This window comes from Spodoptera frugiperda, chromosome 20, assembly GCF_023101765.2.
Source record: "Spodoptera frugiperda isolate SF20-4 chromosome 20, AGI-APGP_CSIRO_Sfru_2.0, whole genome shotgun sequence".
NCBI lineage: Eukaryota > Metazoa > Arthropoda > Insecta > Lepidoptera > Noctuidae > Spodoptera > Spodoptera frugiperda.
Window position 1 is genome coordinate 7,052,485 of NC_064231.1, and position 17,221 is coordinate 7,069,705.

The following is a 17,221-nucleotide window of genomic DNA, read 5'->3' on the forward strand; positions in this document are numbered from 1 at the left end:
ATTCTCGGCTTTCATTTAATTAGATGAAAAATGTACACTGACCCCTCTAACTACATTCTTTTAAAAAAGAAAACTATGGAACCCATTAATTTTTCTACATTAAATTGTGGATGCTCATGGGATTACAGGGAATTGAAATAAGTAAAACGGTTATATCATATTTTAGTTTTATTCATAAGCAATAAAAAGTAATTTCCATACGTGTCACAAAATTTAACATATCAAATACTTATGAAAACAATAAATACATCATTAAAATTGTAAATTAGACTAGTTGTTTTGGAAGCCACTAAAGGATACTAGAATTAATACCATTTCTTATTTAACAGGCATTGACAAACTACTTGAAAGATTTTTGGATAATTTGTCTGTGAAACTTAGACCCACGTGCACAATGTATTTAAAACATGTGAAGGCACTTTAAATTTAGTCGAAGAAATCATTATAAATTAAACGTGGTTAAGGTTCAGTCCAAGGGATATAATTAATTGTGTGGAACTACAAATAAATGTATCGTTTATTAGTAATCAATAATTAAGACACATTAGGAAAATAATCGAATTCATTTAGAGGAAACCATACATAACAGTGCACGATAGTGATCGACAGACACAAGAAGATCCATATGAAAATCTGTGAAGTAGTTCGCCAACTTCAATAAATATGTAACATTGTGTACAGGTGAGGTTTTCCCGATAATACACTGTCAGTAAGTAACGAGAAAACAACGGAATCGGCAAACAATACAAACAACAAATTATAAAAGTTCAATACTTATTATAACATTAGTTACTTTCGTATTTTACTTCAATAAGTCTTTCTAAATATTCATTCATTTTTCTACTTTACTTCCAAATGTCATTGAAGTATGAAATACAATCGCAATTAATGAGCTCATCCTTCATTTAAATTTCACACGTGTTTGTTTATTCATTTTATTAATTATAATTTTCTTAGTATAATAATAATCTATAAATTGATTGTATAAGTTCGTAATTATTAAATTCGAATATTTTAACATATGTATATTAATAAACTGTTTTATTTCAATAACTCACAAAACAAACACTTAAACAATATTCAAACTTCAAAATATAATGTGGTCACAATAATATACATACATATTACACAGGTATTATCTAAGTATCATAGTGCATACTGTGTACATATATACTCCTGGTAACTGCAAAATACTTAAAAATAATAAACATTTACTAAATCACAAGAAAACGTATAAGCTGAACGAGATAGCTCCACCGCCGTTGATATGTCCCGACATGAAGACCTACCAAAGTGCGACGAGATACTTGACACCACCGATCTACATAATATATTATTACAAGTCACAACATTTCATATATTTATATCTCTTACCAGCAGCTCAGTAGGTGTTCATACATTTACAGCAAATATTCCGATAATAATATATTACTAAGCTACCTTACTCGTAGCAGTACAAGATACAGGGGTTCAAAGTATTTCGTCGATCCAGTTTACAGTTTTCCGCGACTGCATTCAACACATTTACATTATATTACAGCAAATTAACAATCATACATATATAAGTATAATACATTCAATAATAGTAAAACCCAATTTGTGGATACATGTTATATCATTCACCTAGCCTATGATAGAACTTTCGAATTTGATCACGAAGAGAAATTATTATCAAAACTACCTAGTGTATATTTTCCATTTGGTTAGTGCATTTTGAACTATAGGGTAGTGAGTTGCCAATGTGACGAAAATGAAACGCAAATACATTACAGCTAACTACTCTGACAATATATTTATTTATTCAGGAATATCTTCACGACAAGTATCAAGCACAAGGAGGTGTCGAGAGTACCTAATTTGGCACAGAGCAGTCCGTACAAAACGAATCTATAGGACATTCGCATGCTTAACCAAGTATCAAAGTAATGCCTTAAATAAAGCTAAAGTAGAAAGTCTTTACGAGGGTGTCTCTGTAGAGTGGTGGCATGCTTCCGACTACGGTTACTTTAGTGTATATAAATTACAGTTTATGGTGTAGGCGCTATTACAAGTAGAATGTTCTATGTGAATCTTACAATCCGTTTTTTATCGAAAAGTAACATATCATTAACATTTATCACTGAAACTAATGGGACTCAAAAATGTCTTGATTTTCTATTGATATTGTCATTTATTTGTAGTTATAAAATAGACCTACCTAAATAAATGTGTCTTGTAGGTCGATTTTAAATAAAACTTATTTCTATTAATATGAGGTTTATTTATTGTTCAGCAACTACACTGAAACAACAAATGTTCATAGTGGAGCCAAGAACATGAAGCGACACTGTATTGTTGCGCGTTTTCAGTTAACTTTTCCATTTATATATCAAACCCCATAGAATGTTATGTTCTGCCATATATTTACTTTCTATTATGTACTTATAAGGAAATCTTCAGGGACATGTTACAATGCCTGTTCGAACTCCAAGTTATCTTAGATATTCAGACAATATGTCTAGTTTTCCTTTAGTAGAACGTTATTATTTTACAAAAGAAGGATCTCACCAAATAATTTGTTGTATTAATGAGGGTATTGTCAAATTATGTTTCGATATAATTAAGTAGGTACACCATACTTCACAAAAGAGCCGCACGCAGTCTTATTCGTTACGGGCACAGGATTTTGCACCTAACACAAATATATTTTGAGCTTAAATTATTTATGAAATCAAAAAATATTATACAAAAACAAAATAATGGAGACTGATTTTAACTCATTTAGGTGAACTTTGAGCTTTAGAACGAAGTTAAGAGATAGAGCAAAACAATACATAAGTGAAGGAAACTCGAGGGATACGACAAGAGGTACACAAACATCGCATGGTGAAGTGATTTGGTATTTAGGGTTCGGTAGGCGGCGGACAACATAAGTCGGGCGACCAGCCTCGAGAGCTGGGGGTCGCGGGAGGAGAGGCGCAGCGGCTCCGAGCGCGGGCGCGGGCGCGGCGTCTAGTGGCGGTGGTCGGGCGCCAGCGACTTGCGGCTGGCGGACAGGTGGTGCGGGCGCGGCGCCGCGCGCGTCGACCGCGGCAGCGTGGTGGGCGCCGCGCCGCCTGCGCCCGCGCCCCCGCCCCCGCCCCCACCCGCCGAGCTCGACATGTCGCGCGGTTTCCACACGGGCGATCCTACAACACACCAAACACCGAACTCTTTATAAAGCCCACTTCACACTTCATTTGTTCCAATGATGCACGAGTGGATACCACAGTACAGTAACGACCTCTATTGTTATACCTCAAAAGAACTTTGCATGTAGGATGGCGACCATCCTTTATATTCGTCACCACGTTACATTGTAATGTAGAACTGTAGTTATTTATTTTCAGTTGAAAAGATGAAAATCCGTAAGATTACTTTTTGTCTTACTGTACTTTGGCATCCAATTTGCAATATCAATGAAACAGGTGCCGTGTGATCTAGGCTTACATAATCTCACGGCTGTGGGCGCGCATTGCGCTGACGGAATTTGGACGGATGGGACCGATCGCCGGGAATCGCGCACGCGAGCAAAGAGTTGAATGTTTGATGAGTGTTGTGGGGGGCGGGGGCGCGCCGCCGCGAGCGCGTCGTCATCGAACATTCAAGCGGTAGGGGCGATGCTGGGCTTTGGCGGCGGCCACTACTTTAGTTAGAACATCTACTTACTTTACTTAAGCGGTAGCCTAGATACACACAGTGACGATAGAATCTACGGTGCACCGATCCATTAATTTGCATTGAATATATTTACTTTACTCACTATTGATTACTTATTTAAGGACATTCACTTTTGCTCGTGGGTGCAACATCTATTTTGACAGAGTCTGTGCACAGCTACGGAGGAGGTAAAGCACTACGTGAACATAGAGAGAGTGTATTTGTCTACGTCAATTTGGTTATATTATAATTTGGATACACAGCTAGCCTATTATTTTAATAGTAAATTGTTTAGTTTTATAATTTTAACCATATATGTAAGTCAATATTTTTTATTAATGCATATTATAGTAATATGTAATCTGAGGATGATGATTGTGTTGAATAACGGCGTACAGCGATTTACTATACCGTTTGATATCTGAAACACTCTTTGGTTACTTTTACCTCTATTTGAGATGTATCCACAAAAGTAGTTCAGTATATGACGTTTCAATATATTCAGTATGTATCTACGAATGAACAATTATGATTGGTGATTAAGTTTTGCTTCGATTAATACATTGCACAACCAGCCTATAATGCTACGAAGCTTCGAATGTTGGCCACAATAATTTAAGTATTTAATTATAATATACCTATTAGTGCAAATATTTGGAAATAACCTATCTATAATAATAATAAATGTACATTCATAAATATATGTTTAACCAAATGAACATGCCTTAAATTATATAGGTAAATATACATAATTAAATATTACGTATAGTGCACAATGGCATGTATATGTATAATAATAATATAATATTGTTTGGAGTGTAAAATATTTATGGAATATACTTAATAAATTGATAACGTTAATACTAATTTGAGCAGGTACTGAAGAAATGCGAGAGGTAAAGTAAATTAATATCATTACTTATACATACTTAGAATTGGAAGACTTAATTAACGATACAAATCCATGGCCATCTACAGAATAATACATTAAACCTATCGGGATGTATAATAACAGTATAAATTAACAAGAAGAATACTATGACGAAGGTGATAAAAGGATTAACATCAGTACGATACCACAGCCATTATTATGTAACACTTAGCACTTGGATTTATCTAGAATAGGAGTTGATTAACTTTAACATGCTATAATATACGGTTGTAATATTTATTGTGTCTACTAATATTTTACGGGGGTACATTTAATTCTACACCGAGATTCGTGAAATTACTCTAGTCTAGTACAGTTTACTATAACTGCGACATTGAATTATACGATTTGAAAATTTCCACGTATACATTTTATTTGAACGTCTGGGTAATTTTGTCGTAGATTTGAGAATATGGTTCGTGTCTTATTTAATTTCGAATGCTTAATTTCACGTCTTGGTAGTCAGATCACAAATTGGTGAAACAGTCTTGTAATGTCAGTAATTTTTGTCTTTATAATATTCTGATAGTATTCAATTGTAATACAACTTTTAAAAGTTTATTTTTAATTAAGTAGGTATAAGTTATTTTGAGTAAATAGTACCTTGGACTGTCATAATTAAAGCAACTTATATTTGACTTGGTTCCATTTTGATGTTACGTTCAGTACGTTAGGTAAGACTAGGTATATCAAATTGATTACTTTCAGATAAAAATGTATCATCCGAGGTTGCCACAATCCGGGAATTATTGAATGTTTTAGGATTTATTTAAACGTGTATTTGATCAAATTCACTCCGTTCGTGGTGGCGAGTTGGCGTGCATCGAGCACGCTCTTGGGGCATGTCGTCCAAGGTCTCGACACTGCTTCGATCTGATGATGTTAAGATCGACTGAGCAGTCATTGACTTTCGTCGAGATTTGGGCGACTTGCCCTTCCCCTTATGCTAGGAGGTTTTACTCTGCTTTTTCCCAGAAAGGTAGCACTGAACACAAGTTGGATGCTCGATAGCCTTCGCGATAGATTCAGTTGATTTTGAAACTACGATACCCATTTTTATTGCCTTATCTTCTGCTTTAGCTAATTGAGAATAATGAGTCATTCTATCTAAAGAATTCGTTCCAAGACGTGCTAATTTCTCTCCACCGGATTTAGAAGATCGTCGGCTTAAATTTGGTGACTTGCAGGGAGATTTATCGAAACTAGCTTGTGGGGTTCGCATGATTCCTTTTTTTGGTACAGGTTTTGGTGATCGGGAGCGATCGACGCTATTTTCACGTGATTTCATGATACTTCCACGAGGTGAACGGGATCCGTCAAAGCTTTGTTGAGGAGACCGAGATTTGTCAATGGATCCTCGAGGAGACTTTGATTGATCGAAGCTTCCCCGAGGAGATCGATGCAAGGTTTTCGTCTGCTTCAGACTGGATTTATTAGGAGATTTGCAAACAATGACTTTAGTAACGCGGTCTCGGTCTGGTGACGTGTGGTCGACCGATCTATTGGGAGACCTATCTCTATTGATGCTACTGCCGCTACAGGAACGTATGACCTTAATCCTCTTCTCTGGTGCTGATGTAGACGTCTTTCGTTCCGGTGATGATTTGAGAGACTGCGATTCTTGCTTACCTAGATCCTTTGCCATGGTCATGGGTTGGTACTGGGCGGGCTGGTGTGAAGACTGGATGAGGCGAGCCTGGCTGCCTGTGCTGCCTGCACTCAGCGTCGACGTCGTGCTGTAACGCAACAACACTCACATGTAGTGGGAGTAGTGGGAACCTAATTGGGTTTAACGGTATGTATAATTGTAACAATGTTAATGTAGAGCTGTACATTATGAACGTGTAGTATCCCGTACCTGAGCGTGAGATGGTTGGGCGTCCTGCCGAGGCCGCGCTTGGCGGGCGGCGGCGGCTGCTCGTCCTCGCCCTCGGACTTGCAGCCGGGGTCGCACTTGTCGGCGTCGGGCGGCGGCGGCGGCGGCGCGCGCTTCACTACCGGCTCTGTTAGTCACCACAAGCGGGTTATATTGCGCTCATGCTATTAGATAGCAGTTATAGCTACTATGTAAGTACATTTTATATTACCTGTTGCGATTACTTTGAGAATCAGTAATTTAATTATTTTGTCTGTTATTTCTACTAGCAAATTGTTAATGCAGTTAAAATATTAATAGCATAATTACTAAAGAGAGATATGCTACACTAACCAGTGGTATCGCCGAGTGTCTTGCTGCGATGCCTGAAAGCAGGCTCTTCAGGTGGAGGCTCTGGTGGGGGTTCCTCTGCATCCTGAGAATTCTCACGTGACAAGTCACCCACCTGTTAATAATATATCATTAGAATTGAAGTTTCCGTAAAGCTACCTTTTACTGTTACTACAGGTGTAATTAAAAAAAAACTATAAGGTAACCTAACCAAATAAGGCCTACCTTATTCTTATTACCGCCTAGCTCGTAGGTTTAAAATGACAATGGGCTGATAATTTCAAAATCTTATATTTATTTATTAAACTTTGTAATAATGGAATCAAAATGGCTTTACAAACAAGAATTACAATTTTGTAAACACAAATAACTAAAGTGTCACTTTGGCCTTATTGGGAACCCTATGTCTTAATAAGGCCTCAATAAAAACTAGTAAGTATTCAACTTCTAATTATAACAAAACTTTGTCAATGCTTATAATAAATGTAATGAGATCTTATTAATTAATTTTGGTCATTATACATCAGGCTAAAAGAGTTTCTCATCATGTAATACCCAAGTAACATCTTTGAAGTCATCGGTACCCCAGCATCAGTCAAACGAATGAGAATAACTTATTGTTCTGTAGCCAATTTAGCGACCGACCTAGCTTTCGTGTAGTGGAAACCACTCTTTAGATGATGCGTACTTCTTTGGAAGTTATATCTGGCTGCAGCAGCCTACCGGCTAAAACAGGTTGCATAAAATTCGAAGGGTGAATAGATACTATGAAGAATTTCCCGATATCCATTCACCCCTTTTCTGTATCTATTCACCCCGTTTACCCCTTTCTACCATTTTAACAGCGTTTTCCATCTTTTGCAAAATCCATTGGCTTTCTTTTTGACAGAAGCTGGTGATCCGTTTTCTATGAAATTACTGAAAAACAACTATGCCGTAATAAGGCCTACACGTTTTTTTTGTAGGCTTTATTAGGACATGGCACATAGGTAAACAAAACAACGATTATATGAAATACACCGATATTATAGCTATTTCACTAATGTGAGGAGATGGCTAAATGTATAATTGTCATACAGACAAAACACGGGACGTCGTATACTGATAAATATAAAAATACTAACAGTTTACGCTACTCGAATTTTATAAAAACTAAAGTGCGCTCCACGTCGTGATTGTTTTCGTCTGTAGGTTCCAACATAATCGCGGCACGGGTTGCTTGCTGTGCTCAAATTAGTTAAGTAATGTGCATGCACACTTCTACAAACTTTGGCGACCATTTGACATCGGGAAGAGGGAAATTTTCAAAATAGGCTTTATTGGGGCATAGGCCTTATTTGGTTAGGGTACTATATATCATATATTCATATATCATTATTACATATGTATCTTACCTCAATGTTTCCGGCCGATAATCGTTGTCCAGATGTTTTAGGCTTCTTAGTTTTACCAAGAGTTTGCGATCCTTGCATCACTTGCACCTGCACAAAATACATTGTTACACCACTGAGATAGAACAAGACTGATCGTTATTGTTACGTAAGTTGTTTATTCGACGACCTTTTTTGATTTTATCTATGTTTGTAGGTATGTCAAGTTAAAGGTTTTGTTGAAATTTAGGTCTTATTACCTGGTGTTTAGGTCTCTCTCGGTCGAGAGTGTGTGGGGCTCGCGGCGGTGCCGGGGCAGGCCGCGACGTCGGCAGCGACATGTTGCGAACTGACTCGCGGATGATCTGCCGGATCGTCTTCAGGAACGCGTTGCGGAAGTCAGCCGTGCTACGAGTTTACAAATAAATTAATTTCATATCACTTTTTTATAATGCACTGACCAAATATTCTTACTATTTAATGATTAATTAAGTTCACGTTCCAATAGTTTCTGTTTCTAATTCACCCTACAATACAATCGTAATATGTTTTTTTCCGGATTTAGCAATCGAACTAAAAACACGAATTGTGTTAACAAACGTACATTATAAGTAATTTTGTACATTAATAGATGTTTATTGAACAGCTTAATAGTACTAATGAATGACGTCTATTAAACTAGTCCTAAATAAGTTTCGGAGCAAATTGATTAAGCAACACGACTCGTCTATCCATCATTAACATTTAAATAGTTTCAAAACTAAACTTGGACGGGGATGGAAATGGAATCAATCATAGTTTCAAACTCGCACCTGTTAGACAGAACGTAAACTTTCTCGGAGCGACGTTGCAGTTGGCTTCGTAAATGTATGAGCTCCCAAAGGAAGTGACTGTCCATATCCTTGGCAGATGAGGCCCGGACCTGAACCTCCGTCACCGGTATCAGTACCTGGTACCTTATGATTTCTACTTCGTTTGAACTATTTTTAGATGAGACACCCTAAAATTAAAAACGCATTCTGTAGAATTTTGTTATTAAGTAAAAAACACAGAAGTACACAATTCCCTTTTTTTTTGTTAAGAAATGTTTTGTGAATTAAAATATCTGTTGAAATATGCAAGTTCAAAGTTTACGTACCATAAGTTTTTTCTTCTGCCTCAGTCTTTCTTTACAGAGGAAGACAACAGCTGATTTAAATACAAAGCACATTGCATGCAATTCCAATCCCTTTTTTATTTTTCCTAAAAAGTCTGAAATATTTAACCATTCTACTCCACCGTAGTATAACAAATCGCCTGAAAAAATACATTATGGTTAGAACTATACATACTGTTTCTACATGAAGACTAATTAATGATTAGTCAGTAGATATTGTACATACCAGGACTTAGATCTATAGGTTGCTTGCAAGACTTTTGATGTTGTCTAAACAAGTGATCAAATATAGCACCATATTCTTCATGTATTCGTTGCATTTCATTGATGTGCTCTGCAACTTTTTCCATACCTTTCAGAGCCTCTGAAATTTCATAAATTTTAATAGTACCGAATGTGAACTAGTCATTTCAATTTCAATCAATCATAAATGTTAACAGTCTCGAGTAATAAACGTCGAGGTTAATTAGACGTAGCGATCATAACGATACAACATCTTTCATTATCAAGATTTGAGAAATTGTAAACGATCAATAATTTTAAAGACGAAAGAAGTGTACTTAATCTGTACCTTAAGAATACAATTACAATTTGTAATAAATTCTAAATGTCAAGTTGCTCACCCACTAAATGGAGATGCTCCTCCGAATTAACATCAGTCAAATTTCTGAGTTGTTGAAGCAAAAGTGGATATTTTAATATCCGTTGAATAGGTTTTATTAAGTACGACTCCAACGTTGATGAATGTTGCTGTTTTGGATTTCGAGCCGCAAGAAACTCTTGTAAAGCTTGATTACCTTCATCTACAAGAAGACACGTATTATTAATCACGTACTTACACAAAGAACATTTAAAATTACGTTTATATTCGTAAGACACGTTCACTTACTTGGATGTAGCACTTTTTGAGCCTTACTGTGACTGGCACAGAACGAACTGTACAATTTGAAATGGTTGACGTAATAGAGGAAAGCATTTCCGACCGCGAAGAGAGCATTCTGTAGAAAAAAATGTCGTTAGAGGAAACGAAATGTTGTACAAGAGGTTGATAAAATTATCAAAGAAATGGTTATTTTGTACCTTAAACTGGTTGGAGAATTCAAAGTGATGAAAGTTAGGTTCAGCCTCAAGCGCTTCCTCTAAGTTTTGCAGGAATTGTCTTTGGAAAGTCACTATCTCCTGTATATTGCCGAACAAAGCGTTGATCTCGGCGTTTGATAAAAAAGTTTCTTTCTTGAGAGGTTCCAGGTAGTTTTCCAGTAAGTTGTTCAGGTGCTAGAAGTAACAATGTTAGATGTAATATTCTTCTTCTGTCTGAATTAATATTCAAACTTTTAATGTTATTCAGCCCCGTGTTACAATGTTGAACCTAAGATATGCATTAAGTTCCTATCAGTAGATTTATCTAGCTAGTTTGAGATATAATACCTATATACGGTATCTCTGTAGTAATTAGTGCTTTGATATTGAAGAGCCTTGATGCCTGGAACAATTAGTAGTAAGATGCCTACATACTGGCATAAGATTAAGTCAGTTACATCTCATATAATGTTGTATACTAGTGTCCAGTAATTTTAAGTGATAATGAATCATCTAACAATGGTTGTGTTACAAGTACCTCTATTACAGGTAAACAAAATCTACAAATAACAAATAATTTCTTTGTAATTAAAGCCATAAGTAACGTATTAAGATGAAAGTTCACTACGCTTTATTCTAATATTTTGTAAATTACTTATAGTACTTATAGACTAAAATCTAGAATTTCTTTTGGTACAGAATTAAAAATAAATTATATGTTTTAATGGCTATACTTTTTCACTTGCCTCATCCATTACTTTTATAAGCCTCTTTTGTAGTTAAAAAGTTTTTATGAAGACCGCAACGTAGTTCTAAATTTAAGATTAACCCCATTTAGGATTTATTTAAAAGTAACTTTTTAATCGTGAACAGGTAGTTATATCGCTGAGCAGGTGCGACCAGGTTAACCAAGTTTTAAATACGTTTTATAAATCCATCAAAACTTTTCGTTCGTAATGAATATTTATACGAAGATGACTTTTTACTATTACTTTATCTTTCACTCTGTTTGAATCTGAAGATTGAATCGCGTCGCAGTTGACTCGAGGAATCGTAACGAGTTTTTATTAAGTTACGGAGCAGCCTACCCGCAGCCCAAGTTATTTTAGTTCGCAATAAACTACCGGTAACTAGTCGCGAATGTGTCTCGAAGTTGTTCTCCAGATGTTCTATAGATAACTACTTGACGAGTTGACGCAGTTAACTAGAATTGGATCCTGACGACACACATCTAGGGCGTTGCAGTATTAATCAATTACCTGACGTAACAGTACCTAACACAATAAATGATATTATTGTATAGTCATACTAGGTGGCACAATGTGGTTTATGGTGACAACGTTTACGAATACATGAGTTTATGTTTCAATGTTTATTATTATAATTGGGAAGATTGTTGCTGTTAAGATTGTGATATTAGATTTTTACTATATCACTATATTGATATTTTACTTGATTCGTGTCATTCTCATAATAATAGTAAAGTTGGTGGTTGTAACCTTACCTTGACATAGGCGCGTTCCGTATCGACCAGCTCCAGTAGAACCTTCCTGAGTTTATCGGCATCGGAGAGATGTCGCGAGGGCGTGCCGGCTGCAGCACTGGCAACACTGCCGGTTGGGCTGCCACGTCGAGTCTCCGCCGGTGATCGACACCAGCCCGTCACCTGCTCCGCACTCTATACGTACCGTATAAAATATTAAGTTACATACAATTCACACACTCATCACATTCAAAAAAACAATTTGTGGATCATAGAAATTATTTGTTCCGTGCGGGAAAGAAAAGTAACATGTTGCACACCACTGTGTTAAACAATTAGTCAATTTAATTCAAAGGTAAGACGACTAAATCCAATGAAATAATATATGTATAAAATATAAGCTTCAAAGATTACGCAGTTATTATTGTAAAGAGTCACATCCAGCTTTGATAAAATCAATAGATACCTATAATTCGTAAAGTTAGAGGAAGGGATATAATAGGGGACGCTGGCGGAATCTCTAGAGACGATTATTATTTTCGAGAGAGACATTACCATGCGGGTACGCTAACGAAATAAAACGGGAATATTCTCCAAGAGCTAGATAATTGAATCGGGGATTAAGTCGCAGAGGCGTGCATGTGACGAGCGTCGTAATGTAATTTTTTTGTTATTTTGTAACGTACCTTGAGTAGATTTTCGATCTCGAACGAGTTTGTTCGAGAGCTGACTTTAGGCGGGCCGGTGTTGACAGAGTCGCCACCGTGAGCGTCAGTGTCCGGGCTGTATAACTCCTTACCTGCATAGTATTCAACGTAGTATCAACATGCAAACCACACAAACTATTTAAGCATGAACATTATTTGTGTCTGCTCAAAATTTTAAGTGTTTAAAAAATGACATGTACACATGTCACACACACATGGGACAAATAAATTTTTCCTTGCTGTGGCTGATTTAGTTTACAAGAAAATCTAATTACATTAAACATAATGATTTATTGTTTTCAAAACTCATTATTGTTACAGGTATGTAAATCACAGCTGGCAGTCGTATCTACAACAAACGAAGAAATTGCAAAAGTTTTATGAATATCCATCATTCAAGTAGATGGAAAACATAAGGTATACAAGGAGGTAGCATTACCTCGGCATGATAAATACGGAAGAATTTATTGTTGAGTCGTCTCCGACGGAATTTTATTGTATTCTAAACCAAAATTTTAATGTTCATGTAAGAGTTTTCCCCAGAATTCTAAATTGAATAGCTCATATTATATATTCGTGCCCTTATTTTATCTTTTCTTTATAAACGTTGCTATATTAAATCATATCCTTTATCTCTTTGATATTTGAACCAGTTCGATATATAGATATAAGCTGTAAAAATATGTCCTTTGACGCAGATATATCTACATACTCACACAATATTATATATCCAGTCAATATAATACTAACGATCTCTCCACAAATCCTCTTTTAATACGAAAAGATTAAGAAATGTGAAATCAAAATGTTCAATAAAACTGGTTTGAAAAGAGATGCTCAGATTTCAATAACATGAGAGGAAATTACACTGTTCGTGATGAAACTTTCATGTAAAGGCCGCTTTATGACAAGAAGTCACACAATGAGTTTTTGGCCGCGGTAAGTCAACATCGGGCACAGGCAAATAGCCGTAGGCGAGGTCGTGGCCTTTATTTAGAATGCCAGTATTTTTGTTGCAGAATTAGCACAACAACCTGAGCCTCTATTTTTATCTCTCATTGCATTGTGGAGTTAATGAAGAACTGCATTTGCAAAATTAAATTTCACAGAGGCTTTTGTTTTATAAGCCTAACGAACGAGCATTACGACAAGTAAAGTAGGTAATTCATCATCATCATTATCATGCCAGCCATAAGAGACTCTCTGCTGAACATAATCCTTCCTAATAACTTCCACGTTTACTTAAACAAAATGTGAAAACACCTCTTTGTCAACTTTCCGCTTTACTGCAAAAAATAAGAACTATTTTTCTTCCCATATGTCCATTAACTCAGAAAAGTAGTTTCATTAGTGGAGAATGTCGTGATAAATAATGTGTTTGCGATAGTGAAAGCCTTCCATTGTTACGACCAGCCGCGATTCGAAGTCAGGCCGCGTCAAGCCGCACTTTGGTACTTACTCGTACGTATATAGCTGTCATAAAACAAACAACAAGTACACGTCGAGTCAATATGTCGTTATAATTGCCTCTTATACAGCTAGAGCTCGAGCCGTGAAATAAATTACTGCAAACCTAAGAGGGGCAGCAATTTCGGATCGGTAACTTTAAATAATGACCAAGCACGGTATAAACGCCTCGAGTCAGAAACAGGGATGAAAAAGGGGTGGAAAAAATTCGTAAGGAAATAATAATTCTCAATTTACTTCTTTCATAAGGAAAACCAGGCTGGCAGGGTTTCCTTGAATGAATTAAATTTAAAAATATCCCCCAAACAAATAGCTGCCTTTTGGTGGATTAAAATTGCCGTTTTCTGTTAAAAAGATTTGAAGTAAGAGTTTGTAGATTGTATAAGTAGGTGTATATTTAGACATTCTTTAGTTACCTCACAGTCAGTATTAAAAGACGTTGCATTATGTAAACATAGTATTGTTGGAAACTTAATAACACACAATAATGACGAGCGAACGAAACGTTCAATAAGTGTGCTAGGTACTGGCATATCTTTCATTTACTGAGCCATGTTGAGCCTTGTTTGCTTCAACTACGGCGCTATCGTATCGCATTCTGATTGTGGCTCTCAGAGCTCTTGATGATTGTGTATACGGTAAACAATGCTTTCGCATAACTCGCATAGACATAAATAACGGCAATAAGCAGAATCGCACGAGTTGTAACGATGATCGATAAATAATCCGCATAGTACGATAGTACGTTGTTATGCACAGAGCATTACTGGCTGACGGCCACAATTTGAAAATGAAGATTCAGTGTGGTTCCGAAACGATGCCAAGTATTACGTAAAAGGAAATATTGAGGAGTTGCTTGTTAAGCGCTATTACGCAACAAACAAATAGTAAGATATATCAATAACGTTGTAATTGAATATGTACGTGCTTTTTATGCTGATTTAATCTTTATGTTCAGATATGTATAAGTTTTAACGATTATTAACGTAGAGGAATTATTTTGTACACATATGAAAATATTTATGGTTAATATTATTTTCCTTGTAAATACATAAACAACTTACCAAAATTATCACGAATATGACGTTGCAACTATTTATCGAATAGTAAGCTCAAATAAAACGGGAAATTAAAAATGTTTCGCAAAATAATCTGCCTCGTCACCTTAACGGGTCCCTGAAAACCCTAATGAAACTTGTATACAATGTATCTGAATGTTTTACTGAATCATCTTCTATTACCCATTTTTTGAATAGCTGTTCGACATAAAAGGTACCGGGCTAAAGTGAAAAGCCACTGATTGAGGGGCGATAGAAGAGGATCCGTAGGTATCACCTATATTGTACAAGTAAAAAATATGGGTAAACAATACGGTTTGGTACTCACTCCAGGCTGGTGCGGGTACGATGAGGCCGGATATCATGTCATCGGAGATGACTGGCGGCTCGCTGGGCGGCGGTGGGCACACGAGGGAATCGATTATATCGTCCGTGGCAGCGCGCATCACTCCTGTCAGCTCTGGCGGCTCCGTGCGAGATGACCTGCGTATAAATCGCTGCTCAAACCGCTATCTAAATAGCAATCTTTTTACGAACGATAAAATTGATTCGATTTACAGAAACAACACGTGATGTGTTTACTCTAGACTGTATACGATCGATTCGAAACTTGAAAGAAACGGGAATGAAACGCTAACATAAAAGATAATATTGCAGTACGAATCATTCGTCTCCAGCGTCGCGATAATCAAAATAAAACGAAAACGATTTACATCTTTTCTGATGGTAACATGAATTGCTCAATAATTATGAAAGCAACGCTGCCATCAAATGAAAACTGGATCAAAAACAGCCTTTGTTAAGAACCGGTGAGGTAAAATCCAACCTTCAACTTTTAATCATTCAAGACAGACTGACGCGATGTTATCCGTAGATGTTGATTGAGTAGAACTCATTTTAGATTTAGAGACCTTGTCTTTCTAATGTAAGTTACGCAAGACTTTCATAATTCGCATAAACTTTAGCAGGTTTAACAAGACAATAAAAGCGAGCGCCTTAAAGCCGGAAAGGCTTTATGTGAACGGGAAGATGAAACAACTCACAACAATAATAATATCGTGTCCCGAGTGCTTGTTTCGAGATGACATTTGTTGGGGAGCATTATTTCACGCGGTACGGGTGCGGTAGCGTCGAGAGGCTCAATTGCGGTCGTTCACAATAGCTGCGGCACGGTGGCGCGGTGACGCGGTGACGAGGCGACGGGAGCGGCTGCGAGCCAGGTGGAGGCCGGCGCAGGGCTGCAGGCGGCCGACTATGTAGGTCGCACCGAGCGCTTCAGTAAACTTGTCGTGGCCGCGAAAGGTCAGGTGTATGAGGGCGGGAAATGCCGATGAACAGGCCTTCCACCCTACCCCGGCTGTGCGCTCTTTAACTTCCGTTTTATTAGGTGCTAGGCGCCCGCTTTCCTGTTTGTCAGTGGTACTTCGAACCTCGCTAAATGGGAACGCTGTTCGACCTTTTTGTATTAAGAAATATTCTCGCTGCTGTCTGTTATGAATTATTCTATTTTAACGAGCGTTCGTAGCCGGTTTCGTCGATTAATGAACACGAGCTGTTTCTTTTGTTGATTGTTTTATCTTCAATACTTAATGACGTAAAAATATTTGTATTAAAATATGTTCGCATACCTCATCATCATGACGAGAGACAGTTCCTCTTGCAGAACGCTTTCCAGGTACATCATATCTAGGTCAGATACGATAGCTCCGTTGATTACCATTATTTCATCGCCTTTGATTATACCTGACAGAAAAATGAAAAAGAACTGTACTGGGAATGATTGTTCTTATTTTTACTCATCAGGTCAATAACGATGGCAAAAATTGAGTTACGATAGTTTTGCCTTGTTAATAGAAGTAACGATGTGGTTTTGAACATTACAATATTTATAACTACAGCACTACAGTGCTCGGTGCAATATATGGGTATATTTAAGATTAAATAAAATGTGAATGGTTCAAAAGTGTAGCAAACTAACATTAGCAGTTCATCTGCCGTGTATATAAATAAAATGTAGAACTTACATCGTGCGGAAAATTACAGCATTTTAGTAAAAAGTGTTGAAATATAAAAACTTGAAAGAAA

General features: G+C 36.8%; 1 protein-coding gene across 23 annotated transcripts in view; it reads right to left on the reverse strand.

Annotated features, from left to right (window-relative positions):
* Positions 1 to 150: 150 nt before the first annotated feature.
* LOC118261822 (protein still life, isoform SIF type 1) overlaps positions 151 to 17,221 on the reverse strand; it is a 103,198-nt gene continuing 86,127 nt past the window's right edge. For 16 of the 23 annotated variants that reach the window (XM_050701310.1, XM_050701314.1, XM_050701312.1 and 13 more), the window contains 15 exons: positions 16,765 to 16,879; positions 15,465 to 15,619; positions 12,591 to 12,703; positions 11,926 to 12,099; positions 10,422 to 10,616; positions 10,231 to 10,339; positions 9,965 to 10,144; positions 9,568 to 9,705; positions 9,324 to 9,481; positions 8,998 to 9,185; positions 8,446 to 8,593; positions 8,210 to 8,296; positions 6,819 to 6,930; positions 6,468 to 6,612; positions 3,028 to 6,345 (listed from right to left, as the gene is read on the reverse strand). In XM_050701310.1, coding sequence (XP_050557267.1) covers positions 5,556 to 6,345; positions 6,468 to 6,612; positions 6,819 to 6,930; positions 8,210 to 8,296; positions 8,446 to 8,593; positions 8,998 to 9,185; positions 9,324 to 9,481; positions 9,568 to 9,705; positions 9,965 to 10,144; positions 10,231 to 10,339; positions 10,422 to 10,616; positions 11,926 to 12,099; positions 12,591 to 12,703; positions 15,465 to 15,619; positions 16,765 to 16,879 — 2,807 coding nt within the window. In that variant the 3' untranslated portion in view covers positions 3,028 to 5,555. Of the gene's footprint in view, positions 6,346 to 6,467; positions 6,613 to 6,818; positions 6,931 to 8,209; positions 8,297 to 8,445; positions 8,594 to 8,997; positions 9,186 to 9,323; positions 9,482 to 9,567; positions 9,706 to 9,964; positions 10,145 to 10,230; positions 10,340 to 10,421; positions 10,617 to 11,925; positions 12,100 to 12,590; positions 12,704 to 15,464; positions 15,620 to 16,764; positions 16,880 to 17,221 lie in introns of all 23 variants that reach the window. The other 7 variants (XM_050701316.1, XM_035572802.2, XM_035572797.2 and 4 more) reach the window with 4 other exon arrangements.